This window comes from Artibeus jamaicensis, unplaced genomic scaffold (assembly GCF_021234435.1).
Source record: "Artibeus jamaicensis isolate MK-2021 breed Jamaican fruit bat unplaced genomic scaffold, CSHL_Jam_final contig_384, whole genome shotgun sequence".
NCBI lineage: Eukaryota > Metazoa > Chordata > Mammalia > Chiroptera > Phyllostomidae > Artibeus > Artibeus jamaicensis.
The window spans coordinates 8,048,214-8,069,467 of record NW_026521810.1 but is presented as its reverse complement, the minus strand read 5'-3'; the positions used below and the strand labels follow the sequence as shown (position 1 = coordinate 8,069,467).

The window sequence follows — 21,254 nt, the reverse complement described above, 5'->3', positions numbered from 1 at the left end:
GAGATGGAGTGGGGGAAAAAGAAAGAGAGAGAGATATTGGTTGCCTTCCATATGCACCCTGACCAGGGATGAAACCCACAACCTAAATATATATGCCCTCACCGGGAATTGAACCTGAAAACTTTTGGTGTATGGGATGATGCTCCAATCAACTGAGCCACCCAACTAGGGAATGACATTCATTTTTAAAATCTGGACTTTAAACCACACACATTACAGATGTGGAGGGTGAGACCCAAACAGGTTAAATTTTTGCTCAACACCTCATAATTAATAACTGGTAGAAAGAGCATTCATACCCAAGTCTTCTTACTCTAAATTTGATGCACTGTCTACCAAACCCTACTGCCTAGTATAGTGAAGGATCAATAAATATTTGTTAGAGGAACACATGGTAATACTAGAGTGGGTTTTTTTAACACCAGGGCTGGCTTTGTACATAAGCAGCACAAGCAACCATGAATGTGAGGTGATTTCGGGGGTACCCTGAAATACCAAGTTACTAGACTTTGCCTGAAATTTCCTAATTAGAAATAGATTTTTGTCTCATCCTCCTACCTGCTCATTTATCTTAGAATGCTACATAGCAAGTTCTTTTTAGTCATTTATCTCAGTGTAAGTGAGTTTCCTAGATGAGTATAAAAACCTACAAACTGGTTTTTATAGTTAAAAGTTTAGGGGCCTGCCCAGTGGGAGTCTGGGAGAACCCTAAATAAGCTACCTATTTCACAGCCTCAGTTTCTTCCTAACTTATACACACCATAGTTTTTAGTATAAATTCAGTTTCAGATATGTAGCACCAAATATGAGATAAAATTGTCCCTTTTTCACCAATATTTGTGAAAGAGGATAGTTGTACTATATATTTCTCAACCTTTACTACATTATTATTTGCTAGCACAAGAAACTTGAGGTAAAATTCCCCATTTAAAAGCCAAATTATTTAAACTCTCCCTACAAAATTTTACATAAAACTGTCAAGGAAGAACAGAGAAAAATCGTGTTAGAGAGAAACCTGAGTACATTACCACATTGCCAGGAGGTTGCAGTGAGCTGTGTTCAAATGGACAAGGATTTATATTTTTAAATATCAGGTCTTAATGTATTTTAAACAATGAAAATTTAGTTATGTTTGATTTCCTGAACTAATAACATTACTGAATAATGTCTACAAAATCAGAAAACTGTGCTGGGAAGGAAACAAATGAGATTTTCTTGCAATGCAAAAATTACTCTGCATCCCAGTAGATATGCCAGGACACAGGTCTTGCATCAATTCTGCATTTTTTTTCTAATTCAATTTTTACATTTTCCTCCTTGCAGTTCATTGCCAAAACACAGCAGTAAGTGGGCAAACAGACAACATCACATGACTACTGTAGCCCTGGAAGAAAAAGCCCTTCCCTGAGGAGCCCTGTGCAGGCAGCCCAGTGAGTACCAGAGAGACTAGGGAGAAGCTATATCCGTTTCAGAATTACAGCTTTCAAAAGTTCTCAATATTCAGCCTTCCAGTGCTCTAACCCCTTAAAGAATTTTGTGTTTACTGGCAATCTTCTAAATACTGGCTGGTAGTCCAAGACTAATGTATCTTAGAGATAGTGACAATACAAGAGGACCCTACTAGGAATGCCTGCTTTGGGCATATTCACTAGTAGTTTCTTTCTTCCATTCTATATGGAGGAGCAAAGGGCTTCTCTTTGGAAATACTGTTGAATAATTATGAGACTCAAAATTCCTGAATTTCTACAAGCCCAGCTCTTGGCTTATGTATAATTATTGTATAACTCACTTACTTCAAGGAACCATTCTCAGAGTTGATCTCCACTCAGAGAAGTATATGATGAGAAGAAGATGGACATTCTTCTGCATGGAAACTGCAGACAACTTCCCTCCATGTGGACTTTAACCTTGGCCCTGTCCTGAGTTCTGGTTTAAGGGAGGCCTTACCTACCTGCTTAGGGTATCAAGAGAAGGCCACAGCCCCACTGGGAGTGCACTCACCGCACTGGTCTGTATGTACTCATTCTCAGGCTTGGCTTTTATATCAACAACTCCATCAGCATGGCGGAAGGAGCAGTCAGCAAGGACATCATAAAATGACAGATTTTGAGCTTTTAAGCCATATTTCTGCAGCCACTTCTTAGAGTCCCAGATGTCTTCTGGATTTGATTCATTCCCAACAGAGGTTGCTCCTGATTCTATTTTTGGAATCACAATTTATTAGCCATTCACATTACACAACCCATTTATATTATACAAGCCATTTATATTTTACCCCACCCTAGTATTTACCAAGCTGGGGAACATGTTCTTTGTTAGGCCCCACTTGTTTCAGGAAGAACACTTTTGAAAGCAGGACTGGCAAAGAATTCCTTCATAAGATTAGAAGGTAGGAATCTGCTATTCTTCATTTTACTTCCTCCTCTACCTAATTTGACTGGCCCCATGCACAGGTGGAGGTGGCCAACAAACCAAGGCTGTGTATTGGGAGAGCATTAAACTTGGGGTTAGAAGCTCTGGGTTCAAGTCCTGCCTCCATCACTTATGAACTTGGGCAAGTTCTCAAACTTGGACAAGTTATCCCACTTATCCTCTCTGATTTTCAGCAAATTATTCACCTGCTGAAGGAGATAGCATCTACTGTGCTTTCCCTGCTTTGTGGAAGTGATTCAAGGAGAAAAGCCATTGGAAGTGCTTTGTAATGAGAGGGGAGAAGTAGAGGCATGTAACCTGCATTGAAGTTGAAGTCAGTCAACCCCAGGGGACTGGTGTGCTGCCTGCCAGGAATTCCCTTGGTGGATTTATCCTGATTCAGAGCCTGGCCCTCAATTCTGCAGGCTCAGAAACTTCATATTGACAGCTCAGGCACCCAAAGCTGATCTATGACAACACACCTTAGTCAGATTCATAGGATTAAGTATAACCATAAGGCGAATTGCCCAAATATTCCCAGCCCTCAACACATTCCCTTGGTGTTTTCCAAAGGTTTCCTATACTCTTTAAGCAGGAGGAGGTTTTATGCTACCTGAGCAGAAAAAAACTTGTAAGCCAGCTCTCACACAAGCAGAAGAGTATTTATCTAGGCAGCACAAACCCCCTTGTGCCACTTTAGGGAGACTGGGGTATCTTGGAGTGGGCACAGAGGAGAGAGGGAACAAAAGTGAAGCTGAGAAGGAGGAACTGGTGTCTGGGGCAGGCTTGCATCGGCCTGGGAGAGGACAGTGCACCTCTCCTTCCAGCCCTCTGCTCAGCTGGAGCACAGTGCCAAGTGAAATGGACCATGCTGGGAGTGTTTACAAAATCTGGAGATCAGCAGTCAGGGCTTTTTTTTTTTTTTATTCCAAAGTGTGGATTGGTAAACACTTATCTACATGCCACTAGAAGGAAGACAGAACAGACCTGAGATTTTAGCCACACTGGGATAGCAGAGCTCTAGGAAGACCAGGAGGAATGTTGGGGAGGTGAGTTTTCAAAAAGTGTATTACCAAGTATCCACCAGCCCTATAGAATTTATCTCCATGTAGATTGGTGGTTATAACCCTAAATACTGGAATTCTCTGAGAAGTTTTAAAAATACTGCTTCATGGGCCCCACCCATTAGATTCTGCTCTAATTGATCTGAACACTGGGATTTTTCACGCTCCCAGATGATTGCACGGTGCAGCCAAGCTTTGTACCTGGGGTAAGGTGGAAAGAACTTTCTAAAATATGAGATGGTTATCTAATCAATCAGGTTTCCACCAGACATAGATTCAAGTCAAATTATACTTTTAATTAAAAAGTAGTGCTTACTATTAGGGAAACAAAAATATTATCCATTCTTACCCATAACCATATTTAAGGGGATATATAATTAAAATGAGATTTGAAGACATAAAACACTTTCAAGCCAATTATTTCTCAGTAATGTGTAAAGGACTTGTCTATTAGTCCTACATGTGAGCCAAGTCCTCACATATTAATATAATACTTTTTAAACAATACACTCTGAAATCTATTGGAACTGGACCATCTCAAAAAAAAAAAACAAAACCTGTTTTTGGTTTTTGAACCTTAAACCAATCTGGCATCAAAAGCTGCTCTGGTACTGCTCCCAATGCCAGCAGTTGGTTTCTATGTGACTCACAAAGTGTCCTCTCACACCAGGAGCTCCAACCAGAGGCTCCCCAAAGCATCTGATCCCTGAGGTTCCCCTGCAGGCTCACCTGCACCACAAGGAAGCAGCATAAGGAAAACAAAGCTATTTACTCAGTGGGATCAGCTTCCTTGCAGAGACCCTATGGGTGGTTATTTTTCCTCGCTATTGTTAATTTTAGCCTTTGTCTCCTCTTTATTCATATTTTATTATTCGCCTCTCTTCTTTCTAATCAATAGCTGTAGTAGGAAATACAATTTTATTTAACTATTTCCATAGCAACACACATACACTATCATAACCTTCTGCTCTGTTTTGGTGTGACTTCTTTTAAATCAACAAGAATTCTTTATAAATGACAATGATAAATTCCAGCTTACCATAAAAGAATCCCCTAAAAACATATCACATCAATTTTAACAAGGGTTTTTGAAGAGCCAGAGGCTAACTTCTGACTCCTTCCGCCGTCACCCAGGACCACTCATCACCCAGGACCACTCATCACCCAGGACCATTCCGCGCAGTCACCTTGAGGACATTACTCAGGCTACCAGTTAGGAAGGGGGTTGGGAAGAAGACCCCAAAGCAACTTGAACTTCATAAAGGAAAGAAGGGGCAGCCAAAAGACAGCCTAGGTTCTCCAAGGCTGAAGAAAGGAGCAAAAGGGGAAAATCTTTTTATTTTCATTGTGAATTATACCAATTAGTGGCTGAGCCTCATTTTGCCCAATAGGGAATGAAAAGGGCTTCATTTGCTCATTACAGTCACCTGCTAAGGGATTCTTTCCATTCCTCTGCAGTTACCTGAATTAAAAACTTAGATAACTTTTCACTTACAGAGCCTAGGAACACCTTTATTTATTATAAACATATGAGCTCACAGGTCATCCTGAATTACATTGCTTTCCTTTTCTATGTGACACATTGCTAAAGATTCTCTCAGTTATAGCAGGAGAAGCACATGGCAGATCATATCTATCCCACAGAATTAACTGGCCTGTTCTACTGTCCTACTTATCAATCTCAGAACCTACTGGCCAATGCTTTTGAAACATCACTGTGATAGCCAGACTATGGCATAATGACAAAGTGGGCACAGTGTATCAATGCCCATGTCTCCCCTCAAGGTGCAGTTCCCGAGTGGCTCCCAGCCATCAAAACTTCACCACCACCATAATTTCTGGCCCCACAATGATGGTTAATCTTTTTATTTTTAATCCTTACCTGAGGACATTTTTTCATTGCTTTTGGAGAGAGAGGAAGGGAATGGCGGTGAGGGGTAGAGGGAGAGAAAGAAAGAGACAGAAAAACATCAACCAGCCTCCCATACACATCTGACTATGGGGATCGAACCCATAACCTAGGTATATACCCTGATGGGGTACTGAACCTACAACCTTTTGGTTTATGGGATGAAGCTCCAACCAACTGAGCCTCACCAGGCAGGTCAGCAATGGTTGATCTTATGTGTCAACTTGACTGGACCACAATACCCAGATATTGGGTCAAACATTATTCTAGATGTTTCTGTGAAGGTATTTTTTTTGGCAAGATCAATATTTAAATCCCTATATTTTAAATAAAGCAAATGGGCCTCATTCATTGAGTTGAAGACATTAAGAGAAAAAAGACTGTCCTCCCCTAAGGAAAAGAGAATTCAACAGCAGATGGCCCTTGGACCTGAACTGCAACACCAGCTCTTCAATACATCTCCAGCCTGTGGCCTGCCTGCCCTGCAGATGTTGGATTTGCCAGCCCCCACAATCACATGAAGCAATTCCCTAAATCAATGTCTCTCTCCCTCCCTCTACACGCACACTTACACATCCTATTGGTTCTGTTTCTCTGCAGAACCTTAATGCACCTGTCCTCTCCCACTGAAAGTTACCTGTCCAGCAACTCATTCCTGCCATGCTAGGTCCATGTGAACTATCATCAATAGTAAACCAGAGCTTTAGATCTGGAGCCAACCTCAGAGATCATCAAGGTCAGGGTTTCCCTGACTGTGTCCCACAACTACTTCCTCTACTGCATCCTGTGGCTGATACTCAGAAAGAGTGTATCTTAGCAAAAACTTTGGGGATCTTGAAATTTAAGAGTTTCAACAGGTTCCTTCTCATAGGACTTATCTAAGCCTTTTTTATAGGACTAAGCAGTGGGTTCACCATAAACAGAGGCATAAATAGTATCTCCTAAAGTTATTTGGTCCCAAACCCTTTCTGCATAGAAAACTTTGGAGGGTTTATATTTGGTAGCCACAGTTTGTTTGGTACATATTGTCCAACTTCTCTATTGTTACAGGTGCCATGAGACCCTGAACCAACTCTTGGATGCCTTGTGGAAGGCATAGGAAAAAGATCCTGTGAATTAGTTTGTAAAGGAAAGGTTGAGAAGAACTTGGAAGTGGTGTCCAACAGAAAGAAAAAAAAAACATTGCCAGAAGGCAGGAGGAATGTTTAAACTACAACATGTGCAACTGGCTTCTGAGATGTAAGATCAATAGTCAAGTTAGAGGAGCTAGTGGAGCACAGATTCCAAGGGAAGAATTTTGAAAGCCACATTTTAATGTGTCTCTATCTAAAATGACATTTAAAATAAACCGAAACTAGCCAAGGATCAGTGATGTGGGCAGCAAATTATACCTTTAAAAAAACAGCATGACCTGGCAAACTAAACACAAGCCAATTCAAGGTGTTTGGTACAATCCAATATAAAGTGGAAAAATCAAGATTTAGAATGGAGAAAACGATTAATGGAGTTTGGAGACTTTAGATTAAGAACCCAGAATTCACGTAGTAGTGAGAATTGAACTCTGAAACAGAGTAGAAATACTGGATAAACCAAGACAGAAAATCTAAATTTGCTTCCCTTGGAAAATGAAAATTTTTGATCTTGCATCATGAAGGTATTTTTTTAAAGTTTTAGTCAGCATATTTATTTAATGTATTCTTTTAAAAAATTTGTTGAGACTTCCACCAAGATGGAGGCGTAGGTGGAAGCACTTCGCCTTCTCGTACAACTAAGTTTAAAAACAACAAAGTTTTAGCAACAAAAACACAGCCAAACCACAGAAAATTGAACTACACGGAAGTCTGACAACAACGAACCCTTCAGCCAAACTGGTAAGAGGGGCAGAGCCAGCAGCAGAGCGGGTCGGGCAGGAAAGATCCACCAGACCAACCTGGGCATGAGACCCAGGTGCACCAGCAGCCGTGGGCAGATCCCAGGTGTGGAGAAGTGGGCAGACCCACTGAGGGTGCAAGGCGGTGGACCCACTGAAGGCTGACCGTGGTCACACATTCGCGTGCAGATAAACTGGTGAAGGAGCGAGCAGTGAGATGGACCGTGCAGGCCCCAGCAGCAGGAAACAACAGAGGGAACCACCATTGTCCCTCTCTGACCCCGCCCCCACATACAGCGTCACAAACCAGCGACCTGGGTGGCCCCGCTCTGGTGAACAACTAAGGCTCCTCATACGTAACAGGCACGAACAGATCAAAACATGGCTCCAGAACAACTCAGAGCCCCAGAGCCCATAAATCTAAGTGATGAAGAAATAGCCAAACTTTCAGATGCACAGTTCAAAACACTGGTGATCAGGATGCTCACAGAACTGGTTGATTTTAGAGGAACAAATTAGAGGAACATATGAAGGCTAAACTAATAGAAATGAAGGGAAATGCACAGGAAACCAATAGTAATGGAAAGGAAAATGGGACTCAAATCAAAGGAGTGGACCAGAAAGAGGAAAAAAGTGACCAAACAGAAGAGGATGAAGAAACAAGAATTCAGAAAAAGTGAGGAGAGGCTTAGAAACCTTCAGGACATCTTTAAATGTTCCAACATCCAAATTATACGGGTACCAGAAGGGGAAGAGAACCAGCAACAAGTGAAAAACTTATCTGAACACGTAATAAAAGAGAACTTCCCCAATCTGGCAAAGGAAATACACTTCCAGGAAGTCCAGGAAGCACACAGAGTCCCAAAGAAGGTGGACCCAAGGAGGAACACACCAAGGCACATCATAATTACATTAGCCAAGATTAAAATGAAGGAGAGAATCCTAGAAGCAGCAAGAGATAAGGGGACAGTCACCTACAAAGGAGTTCCCATCAGACTGTCAGCTGATTTCTCAAAAGAGACCTTACAGGCAGGGGCTATAAAGAAGGGGCTAGAAAGAAGTATTCCAAGTCATGAAATCCTACAGCAAGGTTGATCCATCCAAGGTTGATTTATCCAGCAAAGCTTTCATTTAGAATGGAAGGACAGATAAAGTGCTTCTCAGATAAGATCAGATTCAAGGAGTTCATCATCACCAAGCCCTTATTGTATGAAATGTTAAAGGGACTTATCTAAGAAAAAGAAGATAAAAAAGATGAACAGTGAAAGGACAGCAAACTCACAGTTATTAAGAACCACACCTAAACCAAAGGCAAACTAAGAGGACAGCTAGATCAGGAGTGGAACCATAGAAATGAAGATCTCATGGAGGGTTAGCAACAGGGGAGTGGGAGAAGGAGAAGGGGGGAGAAGGTATAGAAAATAAGTAGCATAGACGGTAGATAGAAAATAGATAATAGAGGAGGGCAAGAATAGTAGGGGAAATATAGAATCTAAAGAACTTGAGACACATGGTCATAAACTAAAGGGGGGATTGGTGGGGGAGGGGTGTGCAGGGTGGAGGGGAATGAGGGGGGGAAATAGAACAACTGTAATAGCATAATTAATAAAATATATTAAAAATTTTTTAAAGAGAAAAAAAATTTGTTGAGCCCTGGCTGGTGTGGCTCAGTGGGATGAGTGCAGGCCTGCAAATCAAAGGGTCATAGATTCGATTCCCAGTCAAAGCAAATGCCTGGGTTGTGGGCCAGATCCCCAGTAGGGGAACTAGAGAGGCAACCACACATTGATGTTTCTCTCCCTCTTTTTCTCCCTCTCTTCCTCTCTCTCTAAAAATAGATAAATAAGATCTTTAAAAAAAGAGCATGACTAAAACAAAAAAACTTTGTTGAGATATAATTTGCATACCATAAAATTAGCCATTTTCAAGTATACAATTCAGTGATTTTTAGTGAATTTAATCTCAGCATATTTTCATCACCATAAAAAGAAACCCCTATTTTCCTTCTCTACTTCCCCCCACTAATTTACTCTATGGATTTGCCTATTTTATCACATAAATGAAATCACACAAATTGTGATATTTTGTGTCTGGCTTCTTTCACTTATCATAATGTTTTCCAAGTTAATTCACATCGTAGCATGTGTCAGTACCAAATTAAATATTTATTATTAGAGATAATTTTACTTCTTCCTTTTTAACCTGGTACATTTGTTTCTTTTTCTTGACTAGTTATGTTGGCTAAACCTTCAGTACAATGCTGAATAGCCGTAGTGAAAACAGATATCCTTGTTTTGTTCCTGATTTCCAAAAAAAGTTTTCAGTCTTTCCCCATAAACATAAGTTAGCCACAACTTCTTAATAGATTCTCATTATCAGGCTGGGGAAATTTCCTTCTATTCCTAGTTTGTTGGGTGTTTTCATCATATAGGGTATGGGATTTTGTCAAATGCTTCTTCCACATCTATTCATATAATCGTGTGTTTTTTGTCCTTTAGTCTATTAATATGGTGTATTACATTGATTTTTGTATGTGGAACCAACATTGCATTCTGAGGTAAATTCCACTTGGTCAAGTTCCTTTTATATATTTCTGGATTCAATTCGTTAGTATTTTCTTGAGGATTTGGCATTTATATTTATATGAGATATTGATCTATAGGTTTTTCTTTCTACTTATTTGTCTGTTTGTTTGTTTATACTCATCCAAGGATATGCTGATTAACTTTCAAGAGACAAGAAGGGAAGAGAGTGGTGAGGGGAGAGAGATACACATCAATGTGAGAGAGAGATGCCGATCAGTTGCCTCCAATATGCACTCCAACCACGGATCAAACCTGAAACCTAGGTATTTGCCTGACTAGGAATCATTATCTGCAACATTTTGGTATACAGTACCACACTCCAACTAATTGCCCCATCCAGCCAGAGCTTTTTTCCCTTTCAATTGACTTTATTGGGGTGATGCTGGATAACAAAATTATATGGGTTTCAGATTCACAATTCTACAACAAATCATCTGTACACTGTATTGCATTCAGGACTCAAGTCAAGTCTCCATCCATCACCATTTATTCCCCACATACCCTCTTCTACCTCTTCTGGTACTATTCCTATGAGTTTTCCCTCTTTTTTTCCCCTGAATCCCTCCACCAACCCAGCCCACAACCCCAACAGCTGTCAGCCTGTTCTCTATGAATCTGTTTCTATTTTGCTTGTTGGTTCACTTCATTCATTAGATTCCGCATATGGGTGAAATCAAATGGTACTTGTCTTTCTCTGACTGGCTTATTTCACTTAGTATAAAACTCTCCAGGTCCATCCATGCTGTTGCAAAGGGTAAAATTTCCTTCTCTTTTTACAGCTGAGTATTCCATTGTATATACGCACCACAGCTTTCAAATCCACTCATCTCCTGATGGACACTTGGGCTGCTTCCAAATCTTGGCTATTGCAAATAATGCTGCAATGAACATAGGGGTGTTTATATTTTCTGGACTAGTGTTTTGGGTTTCTTTGGATAAATTCCCAGAAGTAGAATCACTGGGTCATAAGGCAGTTCCATTTTTAATTTTTTGAGGAAAATCCATAATGCTTTTCACAGCGGCTGCATCAGTCCGCATTCCCACCAACAGTGCACTAGTATTCTCTTTTCTCCACAGCCTTGCCAACACTTGTCTCTTGATTTCTTTATGATGGCCATTCTCACTGGTGTGAAGTGGTATCTCACTGTGGTTTTAATTTGCATCTCTCTGATGGCTAGTGATGCTGAGCATCCTTTCATATGTCTCTGGGCCCTCTGTATATCTTCTTTAGAGAAGTGTGTTTTCAGATCCCTTGCCCATTTTTTAATTGTGTACTTGGTCTCCTAGAGTGGAGTTGTCTGTGTGAGTTCTTTATATATTTTGGAGCTCAAACCCTGTTTGAGGTACCATTTGCAAATATATTTTCCCACATGGTCGGTTCCCTTTTTCACTTTGCTGATGTTTTCTTTAGCCATGCAGATTTTTAGTTTGATGAGATCCCATTTGATTATTCTTTCCTTTATGTCCCTTCCTCTAGAAGATATACCAGTGAAAATATTGCTGCGTGAAATATCTTAGATTTTCCTGCCTATGTTCTCCTCTAGGATTTTAATAGTATCATTGCTTATATTTAAATCTTTTATCCACCTTGAATTTCTTCTTGTGTATGGTGTAAGTTGGTGCTCAGGTTTCTTTTCTTCTTCTTCTTCTTTTTTTTTTTTTTTTTTTGCACGTAGCTGTCCAGCTCTCCCAACACCATTTGTTGAAGAGGCTATTTTTACTCCATTTTATGCTGCTGCCACCTTTGTCAAATATTAATTGACCTTAGAGATGTAGGTTTATTAATGGGCTCTCTGTTCTGATTCATTGGTCTATATATACCAGTTTTTATGCCAGTATCAGGCTGTTTTGATTACAGTGGCCTTGTAATGCAGTTTGGTATCAGGTATTGTGATCCCCCCTACTTTGTTCTTCTTTCTCAAAATTGCAGCAGCTATTCGGGGTCGTTTATGGTTCCATATAAATTTTTGAAGTTTTTGTTCTATGTCTATGAAATATGTCATTGGTACTTTAATAGGTATTGCATTGAATCTGTGAATTGCTTTGGGTAGTATGGACATTTTGATGGTGTTAATTCTTCTAATCCATGAACACGGTATATGTTTCCATTTGTTTGTGTCTTCCTTGATTTCTTTCTTCAGTGTTGTGTAGTTTTCTGCATACAGGTCTTTTACCTCCTTGGTTAGGTTTATTCCTAGGTATTTTGTTTTTCCTGTTGCTATATCATGTGGAATTTTTTTCTTGATTTCTGCTTCTGCTGTTTCATTGTTGGTATACAAAAATGCTTTGATTTCTGGATATTGACTTTTTATCCCACTGTTTTGCCAAATTAGTTTATTAGGTAGAGCAGTTTTGGGGGGAAGTCTATAGGATTTTTTATGTACCCTATCAGGTCATCTGCAAACAATGACAGTTTTGTTTCCTCCTTTCCAATTATGATGCCTTTTATTTCCTTTTCTTGTCTGATCACTGTGGCTAAAACTTCCAATACTATATTGAATAGAAGTGGTGAAAGTGGACAACCTTGTCTTGTTCCTGATCTTAGTGGAAAAGCTTTTAATTTTTGCCCATTGAGTATGATATTGTCTGTAGGTCTCTCATATATGGCCTTTATTATGTTGAAGAATGCTCCCTCTATGCCCACTTTGCTGAGTGTTTTTATCATAAATGGGTATTCTACCTTATCAAATGCTTTTTCTACATCTATTGATGTGATCATGTGATTTTTTTCTTTGCTTTTGTTTATGTGATGTATTACATTTACTGATTTGCGAATATGGTACCATCCTTGCATCCCTGGGATGAATTCCACTTGGTCATGGTGTATGATCCTTTTAATGTATTGTTGGATGCGATTCACCAATATTTTGTTGAGGATTTTAGTGTCTATGTTCATCAGCAATATTGGCCTGAAGTTTTCTTTCTTTGTTGTGTCTTTGTCTGTTTTGGGGATTAGGATCATGCTGGCTTCATAAAAAGAGTTTGGGAGTCTTCCATCATTTCAGATTTTTTGAAATAGTCTCTGAAGGATAGGGGTTAGCTCTTCCTTAAATGCTTTGTGGAATTCTCCTGTGAAACCATCTGGTCCAGGGCTTTTGTGTGATGGGAATTTTTTTATTACTGCTTTAATTTTATCTATTGTTATTGGTCTGTTCAGGCTTTTTGCTTCTTCTTCATTGAGTTTTAGAAGATTATATTTCTCTAGAAATTTATCCACTTTACCTAGGTTTTCAAATTCCTTGCCATACAGTTCTTTATAGTAATGTCTTACAATGCTTCATGCTTCGTATTTCTGTGGTATCAGTTGTAATCTCTCCTCTTTCATTTTTTATAGTGTTTATTTGGGTCCTCTCTCTCCTTTTCTTTTCTTTTTTTTAAAGATTTTATTTATTTATTTTTAGAGGGGAAAAGAAGGAGAGAAGGAGAGAAATATCAATGTATGGTTGCCTCTCCTGGGTCCCCTGCTGGGAAGTGGCCTGCAACCCAGGCATGCGCCCTGACTGGGAATCGAACTGTGATCCTTTGGTTCACAAGCCTGTGCTCAACCCACTGAGCTACACCAGTCAGGGCTCTTCTTTTCTTGATGAGCCTATATAAAGGCTTGTCTATTTTGTTTATCTTTTCAAAGAACTGGTTCCTGGATTCATTGATCCTTAGAATTGTGCTTTTAGTCTCTATGTCATTTAATTTTGCTCTGATCTTGGTTATTTCCTTTTTTCTACTTGCTTTGGGCTGTCTTTGTTGTTGTTCCTTGAGTTCTTGTAGGCATAGGGTTAGGTTGTTCAAAATGTTTCTACCCTTTTTTTGTAGGCCTGTATTGCTATGAACTTCCCTCTCAGGGTGCCTTCACTGTGTCACATAAGCTTTGGGTTTTTGGGAGTTCATTTTGGTTTGTTTCCAGAAACTTGATTTCTTCCCTAATTTCATTCTTGACCCATTCAATGTTTAATAGCATGTTATTCAATCTACATGATTTTGAGTGTTTTGGGATTTTCCCCTTGGGGTTGGTTTCTAGTTTCAGTCCCTTGTGGTTGGAGAAAATGCTTGCTATTATTTCAATTTTCTTGAATTTGTTGAGGCTTGTTTTGTGTCCTATCATGTGGTCTATCTTTGGAACTGTTCCATGTGCATTTGAAAAGAATGTGTATTTAGCTTCTTTGGGATGAAGGGCTCTATATATATCAGTCAAGTCCATTTCATCTAGGGCATTGTTCAATGCCACAATATCTTGGTCGATATTTTGTTTGAAAGATCTGTCCATTTTTGACAGTGGGGTGTTAAAATCCCCTACTATAATTGTGTTGCTGTCAATATCCTTCATGAAGTCCTCTAAGACTTTTTTTATGTATTTGAGTGCTTCTATGTTGGGTGCATATATATTTACAATGTTTATATCTTCTTGGTGGATTTTTCCCTTGAGTATTATGAAGTGACCTCTGGGTCTCTCTTTATGGCCCCTTTTTTAAAGTCTATTGTGTCTGATATGAGTATTGCTACCCCAGCTTTTTTTCCCTGGTCCATTTGCTTGGAAAATTTGTTTCCAGCCCTTTACTTTCAATCTGTGTAGGTCTTTTGTCTTGATTTGGGTCTCTTGTAGGCAGCATATGTGTGGGTCATGCTTTCTTATCCATTCAGCTATTCTATATCTTTTGATTGGAGCATTTAATACATTTATATTTAAGATTATTGTAGGTACTTATTCATTGCCATTTTCATACCTGTGTTTCTTTCTCTCTCTCTCTCTCTCTCTCTCTCTCTCTCTCTCTTTTCCTTCTTGTCCTTAAAGCAGTCCCTTTAGCATCTTTTGCAGCGCTGGTTTGGAGGAGGGTATTCTTTTAGACTTCTTTTGTCTGGGAAACTTATTTGGCCTTTTATCTTGATTGAGAGCCTTGATGGGTAAAGTAGCCTTGGTTGCAGACCTCTGGTTCTCATCACTTGGAATATTTCTTGCCATTTTCTTCTGGTTTGGAGTGTTTCCATTGAGAAGTCAGCTGCTAAACTTATCAGGGCTCCCTAGTATGTTACTTCCTCTTTCTTCCTTGCTGCCTTTAAGATTCTTTCTTTGTCTTGGAATTTTGCCATTTCAATGAGGATGTGTTTTGAAGTGGGCCTCTTTGGGTTCCTCTTGATTGGGACTGTCTGTGTTTCCTGGATTTGTGTGACTTTTTCTCTCATCAAATTAGGAAAGTTTTCCATCATTACTTTTTCAAATACGTTTTCTATCCCTTGCTCTTCTTCTCCTTCTGGTATCCCTATTATATGGACATTATTACCTTTCATATTGTCTTGCATTTCTCTTCATTCTTTCTGAGCCTCTTTTCTTTTTCTTGCTCTTTCTGGGTGTTTTTATCTACTTTGTCCTCCAGCTCACTGATCCAATCTTCTGCTTCATTGATCCTGCTTCTAATTCCTTCTATTGTGTTCTTCAGTTCAGAAATTGTATTCTTCATTTCCTCTTGGCCCTTGCTGATTATTTCTATTTCCTTTTTATGTTGATACAGTTTGCAGTGAATTCATTGTAGTTTCCTTTTAGTTTCTGGTAATTCACTATGAGCTCATTGAGCTTCCTAATAATCATTACTTTGAACTCAGTATCTGATAGCTGACTTGCCTCTATTTCATCTAGCATTATTTCTGAGGCTTCCTCCTTTCCTTTCATTTGGGAATTGTTTCTTTGTCTTTTCATTGTTTGTGAGACTCTTCTTGTTAGCCTCAGCTTCTTAAATTTATCTGTTCTGACTCCCTGGGCTTACAGTGTGAACTTCTATGGTAGAATACCTATGAGATTCAGTGGTGCCATCTCCTTGATTTCTCGAGCTCAATAATCTTGGGTTGTCCTTTAAGTTGGCTCTGTGTTTGTCTTTGGGTTTTGATTGTTGTTGGGTCTTTCTTTAGTGGGTCCTTTCCTCCAGCTGGTTAACTGAGGGTCACTCTGTCCACCACCTTTTGAATTTTGTTATGCTGGTGTGGGCAAGTTGTGTTGAAGCTGGTTCTTCCATGTGTACAAGGTTTTGAGGATTCTCTCTTGTTCTTGTTCAGTTGTTTGTTCTGGGTAATTTCTCTACTATTTAGTTGTATTTACAGATAGATCCTAGATTAAGGCTAGTGTGGTTTCCACTCCCTCCTTCACCTTCTGTTGTTATCTGTTGGTGGTTCCTTTGTTGTTGGGTTTCCTCTTCCAGTGGGTATCCTGGTGTTCACAGCTTCCACCTACTTGTCTGGTTTTTCAATGTCCACTACAATTTTTGGTCTCCTATCTTCATATATGCTGGGGTACTATTGGCTGTGTGCTCTGTTGCTCCATAGATCAGCTAGGTTTTTCTACTGTGTGTAGGGGGAAATGGAATCTGCTCCCTCCTTCCTCGCCCTTCCCTAAAAGTTTTCATCTCAAAAAGTTCAACATGTGTCTTTTTAAATATCTCCCCTGGCTCTACTTAATTTTTTGAACATACAGAATACAGTAATAATAACTGCTTGAATGTCTTTTTCTGCCAATTCCAATTTCTGTGTCAGTTCCCAGTGAGTTTGATGGGTTAATAATTCAGGTTAACATTTTCTGATTCTTTTCATGCCTAGTAATCTTTGATTGGATGCCAATTATTGTGAATTTACTTTGATGGATGCTGGATGTTTCTCTGTTTTTGTCAGTCTTTGTGAGCTTTGTTCTGTGATGCAGTTAAGTTACCTATGAAAAGTTATTTACTTCCATGTCTTGTATTAATGACTTCTTAGGATGGCCCAGAGCTCAGTTTAAGGCTAGTCAGTCCCCATTACCAAGTCAGTACTTTCCCAAGTATTGTCCCCAGTGCCTCACAAGTTGGGCTAGTGAGAACAGCACAAGCTCCAAGCCCTTTCTTTTTCTTTTTCTTTTTTAATTTTAATTGTTGTTCAAGTACAGTTTTCTGCCTTTCTGCCCCACCCCAGCCCATTCCCCCAGCCCTCCCCACCTCTCTCCTGTTTCCACCCACCCCAACCCCCCTATTATTTTCCATGTGTCCTTTATACTTGTTCCTGCACATCCTTCACCCTTTTCCCCTGAAATTCCCTCCCCTCTCCCCTCAGGTTACTATCAGCCCTTTCTTTCTAATTCTTTCAAATGGATGTTTCCCAACCTAAGGTAATTTCCTCACATAAATGAGCTGATCAGTATTAAGCAGTATTCTCAAGGGGAGCTCTCTGCAGATTTCCTGAGTTTTCTCTCTGTGTACCTCTCCCCTCTCTGATACTTTGTCCTGAGAAATCTAAATGTCTCAGTCTCCCAGGACTCTTCACTCTGGCTACCAAACTCAGAAGTTTTCTGTGACCCACTTAGATCCTTCCTCCCACATGGTGGCCTGGAAACTTTCTCAAAGCATTAAGCTGGGATAAACATAGAGCTTACCCAAGATTTACTCTGTATCTTAGGGATCACTGGACTTCATTGCTTAGTGTCCAGTGTCTTTAAAAACTATTGCCTCATATATTCTTATCAGTTTTTTCCCAGGGAATTCTCCTGTCTTGTGCCTGGTAATTAAAAGAGTCCAAAATTACCAGTGATCAGAACGTTTGGCCTCACCATCTTATCCCAGGTATCAGGCTGATGAGCAATCTCTGCCTCCTGGCCCCATAGTCTTAGGTGTCTGCTGATCCCAGAACCAGTGTGCCCAGCCCAGGGGCCATAGATGGGCTGCTATGCCCAGGAAGGGGTTTTTAGTCTAATCCACATGAAGGTTCCATATACAATGGCAGCCTACATAGTCTCTTCCATCCTGACCCTCCCCTCCCCTGATGACCACCCTATCTCCTTAGTCTGCCGGCCGTGGGCAGCCAAACATGGGGAATGGTCACTACCTCCAGGTGAAGCGGATACAAGGTTTGGGGCTGACATAGCCTTTGCCTCAATAACACTGGGCTGTGGATAGCAATAGGAGCAGGTCAGACACTCTACATGTGGCCTCTGAGTTACAAAAGCTTCAGTGGGTGTCCAACAGTGAAAAGGTCCTGACCAAATTTTCCTTTTTAAATATATCTGAAGCATCTTTTGAGAATTTATTTTTTGAGTTATTTTTGTTTTTAGTTGTGTGTGTGTGTGTGTGTGTGTGTGTGTGTGTGTGTTACATGGAATGAAAGGAACAGTGATCTAGCCTTCTATCAATTACAGGAGCCAACAGCTCTTCTGTTTCCTTTAGGAATAATATCTAAAAAGCTCACGTTAACCCTCAAAACTCACTACCCTATGCTTAAATACTCCCTGTATTAGTCTGATCGAGCTACCATAGCAAAATGCCACAGACTGGGTAATTTTCTCACAGTTCTGGAGGCTGGAAGTCCAAGGTCAAGGTGACCACAAGGTTGGTTTCTGATGAAGCATTATCTCCTGGCTTGTAGATGGACACCCTGTCACTGTGCCCTCATACAGCTTTCCCTCTTTGCACATGTGGCAAGAAAGAGGTGGCTGGTGTCTCTTCCTCTTCTTATAAGGATACCAGCCCTGTCAGATTACAGCCCAATCCTTATGACCTCATTTAATATTAATTACTTTCTTACAGTCCCCCACTCCAAATAATCACAATGTGGGTTAGGACTTCAACATATAAATTTGAGGGGAGGTGCATTCAGTCTACCACATTCCCCCAAACAAACGCCTTAGCAGCAGTATTACCATTATCTACCTGGCATGGATATTTACTCAAGATAATACCATATGATCTCACCTTTGACAGGAAGCTAAACAATAAAACAAACAAGCAAACAATAAAAACAAAGACACTGAAATAGAGAACAAGGGGGCAGCGACCAGAGGGGAGAGAGAAGGGAATTTAAGGGGAAAAATGGGGAGGGATTTTGAGGAACAAGTATGAAAGACACAGAGATGAAGACTGGGGGAAGGGAATGGGAGAGAGGGGGGAGACAGGGCAGGGAGGGGGGCTGGGATGGGAGAAATAGACAAAAAATGTACTTGAAAAATAACTAACTAGATAAAAAAAAAAAGAAAAAAAAGTAAGAGAAAAAAAAAGTCAGTTTAGCCAGGAATCCCCGCCATACCTGATGTTTCTTCTCAGTAGTTTCCTATCTACCTACAGACCCCCACACACTGCCCCTTGGCTATAAATCCCCATTTGTCCATGTCATGTTCATAACTGAGCCCAGTTTGTATCTTGCCACAGGGAAAAGAGATGATACAAACTGGACTACTGCAACAGGAGAGATTAGTCTGGAATAGAATCTGCCTTTACTATTTTATCAGCTGTACAACTCTGCTTTTTCTTGAACAATCTCCATATGCGCATACACATGACCATGCACAAACATATGTGCACACATATGTGCACATGTGCGCATGAGCATATGAACACACACAGCTCCAGATGCTCTCCTTAGGCTGGGATGAGTACTTTTTGGTAAAGAACTTGGAAACAGCCCCCATCCCCAACCAGCAACAGTTTTGACTCTTTCACAGTAGTGACTGTAAGCTGCACCCACCACAGTCTATTGTGGCTACATCAGACGTGGAAGGCTCGGCCACCAGCCTTTGGATCTGGGCCAGCGTACTGCAGGCTTCCTCCATCTCCCTCCAAATGAGAAACACGTCTTCTCGGACCTCAGCTCCTAGGAGGGAAACACAGCGTGAGTGCGTAGCTGTGGCTGACCCATAACTCTCTGGTGGTTCTAGCAGACCTGGCACATCCCAGCCAGTTTTCTAGAACATGTATGAACATCAAATTGCATGTTTCCCACTAATCTCTGAGAAGCAGAACTTAAGTCCCCAAGGAAGTGCTGTCATCTTAGGAAATTATAAATGCAGATTTTGGGAAGCCATAAATCTTTATAAAGTAAATATTTATAGCAGCTAGAATTGTTAAAGATAAATTATTGACAGTATTCGAATGTGATAAAGAATAAAAGCATTCAAAGGCACCTAAGAAATACCACAATGAACATAATGAGGAAGGAAATTTAGTGGTTTATGGGAGTGATGACCCTCATCCTTTCTTGATTTAGCTGAGACTGCCTACTTCTCCAAAAGCACATTCACAAGTCTTTATTTTCCCCTGATGTAATCACGAGTCTTTGGCCTCCTTTTCTGGACCTCTGCTCTCTCTGTTTAGGGCTAGGTTGGACTGTATTATATTTTATTTTTAATAATATGGCTCATTTATGTCACTCTTACAATCAATCAATTAACCAAAATTCATCTATAGTAAGACACCCAAGGCTGGAATAGAGGCTCTGGTCTCACTTAGGTCCAGACTCTAATACATTCATAGTTTCTGAATGTAAAAGGAGGGTCTAAGAGCAGAAAGGATGCAAGTGTGGCTATAAAACTGCAACAGGAGGGATCCTGTGGTGGTATCTTGACTGTATCAATGTCAATATCCTACTTGTGATATTGTTGTATAGTTTTGCAAGATGTTACTGTAGGCAGAAACTGGGTAAAGGGCACATGGGTACTTCTGCACCATTTCTTACAACTTTACATGAACCTACAATGATCTCCATACCTCTGTGCTATACACACGTGGCCTGTAGTGATGCCAAGAGGCCACCTTGAGTGGAAGATGCCTCCCACACATTTTTAGGGGCATCTGCAGGCCCAGCCACCAGCCTGGCACTACTCAAGGCACCACAGAAGCTACAAGAGAGTCCCTGCTTTAGGGCTGCTTTTAATACAGTTGTGTAGACAAGAATTTAGCAGTTGTATTCTCTAGTTTTAAAGACTCCATTCCAATAGAAACATTATTTTAAAAAACACAACCAAATAACTCTATCACAGACTTGTATGGGGTTGGTTCAGAGAACACTGATGATGTTACTGTTGAAGTAAGCTGCATCCAAATTCTGTAATGATAAATACCTTTTTGGGGTACTTGCTATGTGCCTGGCATTATGTTTGGGCCTTTCTAAACATTTTCTCATTTCTTTTCACCACAACTCTGCAGGCAAATTCTATTCTTGTCCCCATTTTATAGCTGTGTAAACTGAGGCAGATTGAGTTGTCCAAAGTTACACTGTCAATAAGTAGCAGAGCACAGTCAAGCCCAGGTTGATGTGACTGCACCAACTCAGCCACCACGACTAGGTGCCCTGAGCAAGTGGTGAATGATTATAAAGGGGCCCTGCAGCCCCTGCTCCCACTACTGATGAAACCCCACTTACCACACCTGTCTACATACTAGCCCACAGACAACTGAGATCACACAGCCATAGAGAATGAAAGACCACAATAAAGTCTACAGGCCATCTCAGAAGATTCATGCACCAAAGCAAAGGGCTGACCCTAAGCCACCAAGACAGACTGGGACAGACCAGAGTCAATGTCTCTGACTTAAAAAGTAGTCAAGAAGGTCAGGGCAGAAGTAAAGGGACACAACTTTGTCCCTCCCAAAGTTGGCCAGACCGGTGCTTGTAAAGAAATGGTGACAAGTTCTGACACA

General features: G+C 40.4%; 1 protein-coding gene across 1 annotated transcript in view; it reads right to left on the bottom strand.

Annotated features, from left to right (window-relative positions):
* VWA3B (von Willebrand factor A domain containing 3B) overlaps nucleotides 1-21,254 on the bottom strand; it is a 190,688-nt gene that overhangs the window by 104,078 nt on the left and 65,356 nt on the right. Inside the window, 2 exon segments of the mRNA XM_053664701.1 lie at nucleotides 2,002-2,198; nucleotides 19,303-19,428. Of these exon segments, the coding sequence (XP_053520676.1) occupies nucleotides 2,002-2,198; nucleotides 19,303-19,428 (323 nt within the window).